The sequence below is a fragment of the Chelmon rostratus genome, chromosome 3, assembly GCF_017976325.1.
Source record: "Chelmon rostratus isolate fCheRos1 chromosome 3, fCheRos1.pri, whole genome shotgun sequence".
In the NCBI taxonomy this organism is placed as follows: Eukaryota; Metazoa; Chordata; class Actinopteri; order Chaetodontiformes; family Chaetodontidae; genus Chelmon; species Chelmon rostratus.
Window position 1 is genome coordinate 10425945 of NC_055660.1, and position 10597 is coordinate 10436541.

Here is a 10597-nt window from a genome sequence, read left to right on the forward strand (position 1 = left end):
GTCTCTCCTGTCTGTCCGTCAGAGGTTTCGTGTTAAAGCTGGTCAGTGTTGGACTTCCTCTCGTCTGTGTCTCTGTGGCCTTTTTTGTTTTATCTCCTTTGAGAAAACCTTTGCTCTTACTCACATTTCGCTCCTCTGTTCTTTTTCATCATCTCTTCATTATCTCTTCTTTGTATTTTCTACAAAAGACCCAAAGGAATGCACTGACTTTAAGCTTTCTGTCTTTTTTGGCATTATCAAGTACAAGTCTGATGGTTCCCTATAATCCATTATTGATCCATTCACTTTAAATCCATTAATCACCACTACGAGACCTGACATCCTGCCATGTGTAAAAGCAGTAATTGACTTTAAATGGATTATATTGTCCCCATAATGTTTCAGTCATGCAGGTTTCTGGTATTATTAAATCATGATAATATCCAGTAATAATATCAGAGCATCTCTAATATCCCTGTTTGTTTCTTCATGTATTTGATGAATTGTGCAGTTCAAACAGCAGCTGCTACATTTCATCTGTTTCATGTTTCTCATGCAGAGATTCTTCTTATTTCTCTGTCTGCTGTCACTTTCTTTATCGGGTTTTACTCGCCTTCATCTTTTCTCTTTCGATCCTCTTCAGAGCTGCTGCATCCATGTGCTGGTTTATTTCCATCCTTCATGCTGATTTAATTATTTGTTTCTCTAACTATAGGAACTCTTGAGACTTATTTTGCCTTCACTTTGCTAATGTCAATTTTTCATCTCTCTCTCCTAACCCCCCCCCTCTGATGTCTCCTATCTTCTCTTTATTCTCTTCCTGCTGTCACTCCCTCCTCCTCCTCCTTCAGGACCAAACCGGTCTAAGCTCCAGGACATGCTGGCTAACCTGCGGGATGCTGAGGAGCTTCCCTCCATGCAGCCACCCGTGACGCCCCCTTCTCGCCCCAGTGTACCCAGACTCAATGAGCAGGAAGTGGGGCGGCCTGAAGACGGTAACCTGCGACTCGTCTTACTGTCACTTAAATGTGGATCACACAGGCAGGTTTTTCTGAACCCAGCTGCCTGTTTTGTTTCCATAGAGGCGATGACATTCCTGCCGTCGTCAGGGAAGTCGTTCATCCTGGGCAGAGTGGACGAGGCGGTTTCTAACGAGCTCGGATTGGGGGAACTGGCTGGACTGACTGTCGCCAACGAGGCTGACAGCTTGGCGTACGACGTAAGTAAAACAAACCAGCAGTCTGATGGTTTTTGATGGATTTGAGGCAAAAAACACTGAAAAATCTTGAGCAGCTGGGCTGTTTCAGGCCACACATCCTGCTTAACAAATCAGAGAAAGAATCCAAAATCACATTGTTCTTTTTGTTTATTTCAGCTATTCCATTTTATGATAAACACTCTTTCAGTTTTTTTTCCAGAGTTTAATGAGACTGTCTTAGTCTTAGTCTGAGGCATTTTTCATCCGTTGAGGTTACCAGGCAACCAGAGAAGAGAAAATTGATAGTTAACACTCTGGTTTTTGCGCAGACTGAACAAATATGTTCATCAGTGAGCTTTAGAGGTGCTGGAAGGTGGACTTTGATACCTTTGGACAGAGCTATCTTTTCTCACTATGCAGAGTTATGTAATTCTGCTTCAAATAAGAGTAAAGCACCATCATCACATAGATTGTAAATGAGGCCCCTCCCTCCCTCAGATCACCAATAACAAAGATGCTCTGAGGAAGACTTGGAACCCAAAGTTCACCCTGCGGAGCCACTTCGACTCGGTCCGGAGTCTGGCCTTCCACCCGGTGGAGCCGGTCCTGGTCACGGCCTCTGAGGATCACACCCTCAAACTGTGGAACCTCCAGAAAACGGCACCTGCCAAAAAGTGAGAGTTCAAAACGTTGTTTTTAACATTCATTCATTAACCTCAGCTGCAGAAACAGAGACAGGCACGTAATAACGCGTTTGATCATCTTTTTAAGTCAGAAGAGTTTTCTGATCTGCACCTGTTTTAATTTGCTGTTATTACAAACTGTTCTTTAATCTTCCAGATGTGCTGCTTTAGATGTGGAGCCCATCTACACGTTCAGAGCTCACAGGTGATATCCTGTTTTTTGAAGATAAATCAGTATTGCCTGAATTTGACTTGACACAGTTTATCTTTGATCCTACAAGCAAATGAATGTGATGCTGATATTTACACATCTTTTGTTGAGCAGTCAACATATTCTTATACCTTACTTAAAGAAAAATAGTGCTTTACAACTCAGTTTATAAGCCAGAGGTTCATCTCAGGACCAGAATATATACAAACAGTCAAATCAGTAAAAATCTGCTGGTAATCCGACAAGTCCGAACATAATTTTGACATTATCTCAATGTTATTCTTTAACAGTCTTATTTTAAGGCTTTAATGAAATCAACTGTTATTTAATGTTATTATGTTATTAAAGTAGAAACGGTTTTGCCTCCCCTCATGTAGTGGAGCCGTGCTGTGTGTCACCATGAGCTCCAGCGGTGAGCAGTGCTTCAGTGGGGGGGTGGACGGTACCATTCAGAGCTGGAACACCCCTAACCCCAACATCGACCCCTACGACTCATATGGTACGTTCCTGCAATAATGTAGTTTCATGAAAGCTGTTGCAGAAAATGTAGTTTTGATACCTTATCTCTGTATTACATGTCTGTGGCAGAGCCCACTGTCCTGCGGGGGGCGCTGTGCGGTCACACAGACTCAGTGTGGGGTCTGGTCTACAGCTCGGCCCATCATCGCCTCCTCTCCTGCTCCGCTGACGGAACTGTCCGGCTGTGGAACGCCGCCGACACCTCGCCGTCCCTCGCTGTTTTCAACGAGAGAGGAGGTGAGTCATAAGCATCAGTACCTTTGCTGTCGGCCATGAACTATTCAAGTCCTTTCCCTCAGTAAAAGTACAAATACCAGGCTGTAAAAATACTCTGTCCCGCATTGAAAATGTTACTTTAGTAAAAGTTTGTAAGTATTGTCAGGAAAACGTACTTCAATTACAGTAAAAATGTCCCCTGTGACTGTTCTACTATTATATATGATATCATTAGATTATTGTGACTCATGCGTTCATGTAAAAGCAGGATTTCACAGTTGGAGTTGAGGTGGAGCTCTTTTTGAACTATTTTCTATCGAACTGCAGCTAATGATTCGTTTGGGAATCGTTTCAGCTCTGCTAATGACTGAAGAACTTGGACTTGGAGCTCTGCTATTACATTTCTGCTAGCATAGTGTGCTAACATGCTAACTGTACACGGTTCTCAATACAAGCAAGCTAGCATTTAGCTCCTTAGCAAGTTCAAATGCTAAACACGCTAAACACACATATAAAGTATACTAACATGTTAAAACACAGGTTTAACATCTTTACATCCAGCTGTTAACATGCGAAGCTGTACTTGGAGCAAAGCTATTTCATCATGCTAAGATGCTAATACTGCTAAATGTACACATCATACCAGCTGCCTTTTCAGCTTAATTTGTAATTTGTTCTGTCTGCTATCTCCATGCAGTCATTGGTTTTTACAAACATCATACCTGGATTTTTTTTTTTTTTTTTTTTGTATTACGTTTGAGATTTTAAGCTTGTTACATGTAACAATATCACAGAAATCACATAATATAGAAAATGTAGCTGTCGTGGGCTCTATAGACGGTATACAAGGTCATATTTCATTCATTCCGTATTTAAAGAATTCATCGCAGCCCACTCATGGCTCATCTCTCAGTGTCTGTCATGGCTGCATTTCCACGGTTCACCTGTTAACAGCTTCCACCTGACGAGTCTCTGCTGTCTGTGTCTGTCAGAGCTGGGCGTGCCCACCTCAGTGGACCTGGTGAGCAGCGAGCCGGCTCACATGGTGACGTCCTTCACCACGGGCCACATCGGACTCTTCAACATGGAGACGCAGCAGCTCCTCCTGAAGCTGGAGTCTGCCGGGCCGCCAGGTAAATCAACCAGCCAATCACAGATGCAGACAGAGGTAGCCTCCAAAGCCAAAGAAGGAAAGTTTGGTACTTGTCATGGCTGGTCAGACAATTAGACCTCAGATTTACACCACCACTAACAGACAAAATGTCCATATTTAAAGACCAGAGTTTGTAAATCTCCATCTGTATTTAGTTTAGTGCAAAGTTCTTGAATTAGTTGTATTTTAAGACGCACTTATTATTCTGCATTTTTATTAATTCTCTATTTTCCTTATTGTCCAAAAATCCCATGAAAAGATCCAAACCAACGGCATGTTAGTGCATCTCTCAGTACTGTCTGACTTCCTGTCTGTGGCTCTGAGCTCGTTGGTTCCTACTGAAGATGTAAAAACACCTCACGAATATATAGTGTCATGTTTAAAATCATTCACTAATTTCCTCAAACAGCTGCTCACTGTAGTTTTAATCAAACTAACAGGAGGAAATAGTGAATTTGTTGGGACTATTTTCAGCTGCGGATTAATCCACATTTGGTGCTCTAGTGAGTATTTATGACGACAGGATGGTGAATGTGGGACTGAGTCAACATAAACTACAGTGTGTGTATTCATGGTAGTGAAGAAACATGTCAGCCGGTGCAACATAGTGGCTCATTGATGTGTTTTAATGGAGCTCTATGGCACAGAGGAAGAAGATCTATCAGACTGTGATACACACACAATACGTGTTAGTAAAAACGATATATTACTGTGTTTTTGCATTTTTCCCATCATGCAAACATGTCCTGCAGCGTGTTTTCCTGTAGTAGCTGTGAGAGGAACCTTCTCTCTCAGCTCTTTCAGTCCTGCTGGACTCAAGGTTGTTGGTATTAAAAGCTGATGTCGTCCTTCTCACGTCCACCTCCACACAGAGGCTCCCTGCAAGATCAACAAAGTGCTGAGTCATCCCACGCTGCCAATCACCATCACAGCTCAGGAGGACCGACACATCCAGTTCTTTGATAATAACACAGGTAACACACCGGCACCGCTCGCCTGCTGCAGAGGACCTGAACCACGTGCCAGATTCTGGTTACTTCATAAATAATCATAAATCATCATAAATAATCCCACTCAGCCTGGGAAACAGTTTGATGTCTTCTCTGGCTCCGCAGGAGTTTGTGAAAATAACTCTGATGATGTCATAGTGATGTCACCAGGGTTATCTCAGTTTGGGCTTTGGATGACAAACTGGACGTGGAGTTTGACCTCCGTTAATCTTTAAGTCTGTCCCTCACTGATCCAGCTGCTTCATGGAGGCAAAATACTAAACGACCGTAGTAACAGTTCAAGAGGGAGAACAGTTGTTCCACACAGGATTCGTCTGGATATGATATTAATGTTCTGTCAGAATTCATGACGTTTGACATCGTTTTTGTGTTGAGCATCGATGAAAAAACTACGGCAGGAATATGCAGCACGTGTTTCTATAGTGATGATGAACCAGCCTGTTTTCATCTTGTGTAGATGCGTTTTCCAGCTAATCCAAGAGGCTTTTTATAGAGTTTATTTAGCTGAATTTTCTCATCCAATAAAGGAAAACTTAATCCTTCAGTTTATCACAATGGATGTGTTGGAACGTAATGGAAATATTCAAGTAAAAGTACAAGCACCTCAAATTTGTGCTGATCTGTCTGTTGTGTAATATTTTCTCTTCATCAGGAAAATAAAACTTTATCAAAGATTAATTTTTTTAATTCTGTTTTGAATCGAAGGTAAACTGATCCACTCGATGGTCGCCCACCTGGACTCGGTCACGAGTCTCGCTGTGGATCCAAACGGACTGTACCTCATGTCTGGAAGTAAGTGTTCACGCTTACAGATGAAAAATGTTGCATGTGATTTGTTTTTAACATTTTTTGGTTTTGAATGACTACATGGAAATCTGCTTATGCTCTCTTAGCAAGATCAATTATCAGTATTGATTAAGAATCTCACAATTTATTTATTTATTTATTCTCCTTTGATTCACAAATCTGAAACCAGTTTGAGCCTCATTCATCTCAGATTCTTTTGTTTATCCATTCTGGAAGTTTTACATAAGAACTTAACAATAAACCGCTTGAACGAAATATTTCGTTTTCATTTCTTTAATCAGGATTTAAGTTTATTTTATGCAGAAATGTTCAGGATGTAGAACATGTAAACCTGATGGAGCCTGATGGGGGCTCGCTCTCTCTTCCTGCCAGGTCACGACTGCTCTATCCGTCTGTGGAACATGGAGAGCAAGACCTGCATCCAGGAGTTCACGGCTCACCGCAAGAAGTTCGAGGAGTCGATCCACGACGTGGCGTTCCACCCCACCAAGTGCTACATCGGCAGCGCCGGGGCCGACGCGCTCGCCAAGGTCTTCGTATGACCTGAGGGCGCCGGCAGCCGACTGTCGAGCTCAGAGGACGAGCAAAGAGGGGAGAGGGTGGAGTCTGGATGAGAAAGCTGAAACCTGAAGGTGACACAGACCCGGACTGCTCCTTTAAGATTTGTCAAATATTCGTCCCGACCCCCGCCCCGCACCTCGGACTTAGGCTGGCCCGGGTCCCGAAACAAACAAACCTTCGGATGAGACGATGAACAGGAAGTGGCAAAAAATAAAATCCAGACCTCTCGGTACATTTATCTACAGCTGGAATCCTTTTTTTTCCTGTCTTGTTCTTCAGCAGGTGAAACTGCACCACCACTAACCCCAAACTCTCCAGTGAGCAGCCGGTCGCTTTCAAGTATCGTTCATGATAATGTGCCTTTTTTCTTCGCAACAGAAATCCTTTTCGGTGTTGGCCAGAAGACATATTAGCGGCAAAATCAGTAAAATAACGACCCAGTTTTCAAAGAGAGTTAATTCAACATGTGGAGACAGAGACTGAATCCAGCGTGGTCAGAGCTCACGTGAGGACCTGCGTTTTAATCTGCGTTTTAATTTGACAGTCATTTGAAGTGATTTCATTATTTCCTGCTCTAAAAAGTTGTGGCGCAGCCTGAGGACGACGAAATCAGTGTGATTCAGGAGACGAGGACAAAGTTTTATCCCGTTAACGTCCAGAGGAGGTTAGAGGTCAGAGTTCATGACCCTGAGCTGGTCTGGAGTCAGTGCCTTGCTCAAGGACACTTGTGCTGGGTGGACAGTTGTGACAGAGGCTCTGTCAGCAGGTCAGATCACATCTGAAGAGTTTCATTTCAAAATGTTTTAGACTCGTGTCACATTTCACCGAGTTATTATTTTCTTCTTCTTCTTCATCTAGAAACACAGCCGATTCGCAGTGTTATTAAATATGCATCAGACATGTTGAAATAACAGCTGTAGACGACTGAATTTTCCTTACTTTATTTTTCAGGAAGGTCCTGATTGAAAGCTATTAATCATTGAATTGTTGATCTTATATGACGACGCTCTGAGTGTACACTGTTACAGTCCTTGATTCAGAGAATTAACCATAAGTTTCTGTTGTGTTCTTTTATTTCTGCACATCGAGCAGTGGTGTGTTGGGCTGTGACAGCACAGAGACAGAATTTGTGTCATGGCAGCACATCAGTGAATTCTGGCAGCAGCAGTGTGATCAATGCATCAACTGTTGGAGACGTTAAAGATGATTTAAGACGTCTCAGGTGAGTTTGGGTGTAGCAGAGCTGCAGGAGGATGCACAAACGTAGTTCTTAACGTTTGGAGACACAGTGCTGATGCAGCACTTTGTGTGGCAGAGTCTTTAAAGTCAGCACAGGGTCATTTGTGTTTTCCACGTTTCTCACCTGAGCACCAAAAACACACAAACACACTCGTTCGTACTATCTGTCCTCAGCCTCACACATGAGCCTTGTGCATCAGTTTGAAATGAAACCCCTCACTGTGTTGTGACATGTTGTTCATGATAACTGTAATATACTGTACTGAGCCTCCACCTGTAAACACGTCTGCTGTCATGTGACACGTTGATAGTTGTAGATCAGATGAAGAGCTTCTCTCCAAAGTCAAGTCTCACCTTGAAACATTTGAAATGACAGAAATATTTAAGGTTTGAATTCGACCAGTTTCAGGTTGGAATGTGTTAAATGTTTTGGATGGAATCTCTTCTGATTCAGTAGTTTTGATCAACGTTGTGATGACGAGGCTCGATTTGAAAACCTGCTGCTTTTTATTGTGTATTTATCGTCGGAAAGTTCTGACAAACTGCGGCGAGAAAAAAACCTGCAGCGACGCTTTTCTCATTCTTCTGTCTTGCTTTGATCTTATGAATTATTTATGAATACTTTAAAAGCGCCAAATTAAAGCCAAAATATTCAACCGAGACGACGAGATGCTTCCTCCTGAACCCGACAGTTGTTGTTGCTAATGCTAATTAGCGCATTTTGTTGTAAAAATAACACTTCAAGTAACACGTGTTTCAGTCCCAAACTGCACACAAGCTCCCCTCAGATTTGTACATGCTTTGTATGCTGACTGCCTGAAAATATTGTATTTGGTGTAATTATTATTATTTGGAGCGATTACTAGTTTTTTAAAGGACTTTGGGTGTTTTGGTGACAGACTTGTAAGATACAGGTAGATATTTTTTTTTAAAGACGTATTCTCTGTTTTACTTGAAAAGTGAAGTTTATTCCTTTGGGGTTCTGCTGGTGTTGTAAGAAGTACATATATGTGACTTTACCTCTCAGCACTACATAACACTTTGTTTTTGCTTTTTACCAAACTAGCATCTCTAAATGCAGCTGTGTTCCTGCGATGGCGGGAAACTTGCAGGACTTTTGGTTGCTTTTCTTTTATGGTGTAAAAAGGATACAGAGATGTGTACAGTTTTTAAGTATTAAAGCAGATCTATTTATAAAGCTGGTGTAATTAAGGGAAATTGTAACCGCGAAGTGAAAGTCAACAAATCATTTACTGACTAGGTGAACTGAAAGATCAGGCATTATTTATGTGAAAAGTAGAGACACAGCAAGTTAGTGGCTGCATCTTAAACTCAGCTGTTCTGTAAAATTGTGCAGAAAATGACTGGAGTCTGGTTGTTTCTCAGCTCAATCTTAGGTGAAGCTCAGTAACAAACTTGCCTGTTTTAATGTGACAATGTGACAGAGAGTTTAAGCTGAATTCTGTCACTTTGTTCACACGTTCAGCTATTTTAAAGTTCTGCATGCAAAGTGTTTGCTTCAGATCCTGGAAGGAATCAGTTCAGGTCGATCTTTCTCGACACATCCAGTCTGGATTTTCCTTCTCTAAAATAAGATACTTTTCACACTAAGCCAGCTGATGCGTCCACAGAAGGGTTTCCATAAAGAAATTTACCTTCTTACAGCAACTTTACTGCCTCGCAGCCTCTGATCAGTCTAATGTCATCATTTTCCAAAAAGCACCATTTCATCTTGACATTTAACCACCCTGCCTTCCAAAAGTTGGATCAACCAGTCAGCTTGATTGACTCACAGGGGCAAGATTTGAGAGGTGTGTCTCTTTGCGGAACCATGATACCGATTTTAACCTGTACTGTGGGTGAAAACAGGAACTTAAAGAATGCTTTTTCAAATTCAGCTGACTTACTGTGGACATGCTGAATCTTTCAACCACCACAAATGTTCTTCATTCACCACATTTATTTCCTCTGACTGTCCTCTAATCTTTGTTTTTTTTGGTGTGAAACACAACAACACACAACACCTCTTCAAGCCTCGAGAAACTACTTCAAGTGAAACTGTTTGAGAAGGAGGGAAGTGTGATTGGTTGAATCCTGTGAGAAGACACAGAGTCACTTTAAAGGCTCGCAAGATAAAAAGCTTGGAAACCACTGACGCACAGTGACGGAAACATTACAGAGCTGCAGGAAATGAGCGGGATCACATGAGAACTGTGCTTTATGTGATAGAATCAGATTTTTGATGATTTTGAATGGAGTCTGGTTGCTTGTTGTGCTTAATGCCAACACTGCAGAAACAAAACAATTTACTGTATAACACTGTTGTAAGTTACAGTTACTGACAGCCTGAATGAAGGTCAAGGAAAGCCTAACGAAAATAAATGTGTTTTTTGCTCAAATTCATAAAGTGATCCAACAAGAACTGAACCAGAATCAATAATGCTAAATCCTACCAGACTCCATTCACATCTGTCTACTTTATTTCAGAGCAATAGACGCACTGCGTTTGCCAATAATTTAATCTCATTTTCCATTTTTATTTTTTAAAGCAAGATTATAGACAACTGTTGGATGTCACTTACACTACATCAGCAGTAACACTAGCCAGTAGTGATGTAGGCAGCTGAACTGTGTCAGTCAAACTATTTCCAGATTTATATAATGTTGTCTTCAGTGGCCAAAAGCTGAACCTTCAAACTGAACCCTGAATGAAAACTGTTGTCAGGTCCAGTTTGCCTGTAAATTATTGTTGTCCTTTAATGTGTACAGTGAAACTATGAAAGAGAGATTATACTGTAGATGCTAATCTGGCTGTACATGAAGTACAAACAGGTGTTTTCTTTTTCATTGTTGTTCTTTTTTTCAAAATGGGAGAGTGAAGATTTATCAGTAACAACAATAAAGGAATATGTTGTATATCAGGATGCTGATGAGTTTCGTCATTCAGACACCAACATGGACACTTTTTACAGCGTGGACACGCACTCAGTGGAAGCCGCATGAAGTGGCCACAGTTTAGCC

The 10597-nt window shown here is 41.6% G+C and overlaps 1 protein-coding gene across 1 annotated transcript in view; it reads left to right on the forward strand.

Moving 5' to 3' along the window:
- The window catches only part of strn (striatin, calmodulin binding protein), a 46773-nt gene extending 36273 nt beyond the window's left edge, over nt 1-10500 (forward strand). The window contains exons 9-18 of the mRNA XM_041934156.1: nt 831-974; nt 1062-1198; nt 1676-1851; nt 2018-2065; nt 2449-2570; nt 2660-2827; nt 3799-3939; nt 4832-4933; nt 5675-5761; nt 6149-10500. Of these exons, the coding sequence (XP_041790090.1) occupies nt 831-974; nt 1062-1198; nt 1676-1851; nt 2018-2065; nt 2449-2570; nt 2660-2827; nt 3799-3939; nt 4832-4933; nt 5675-5761; nt 6149-6318 (1295 nt within the window). The 3' untranslated portion in view covers nt 6319-10500. The remainder of the gene's footprint in view (nt 1-830; nt 975-1061; nt 1199-1675; nt 1852-2017; nt 2066-2448; nt 2571-2659; nt 2828-3798; nt 3940-4831; nt 4934-5674; nt 5762-6148) is intronic.
- Nucleotides 10501-10597: the final 97 nt, after the last annotated feature.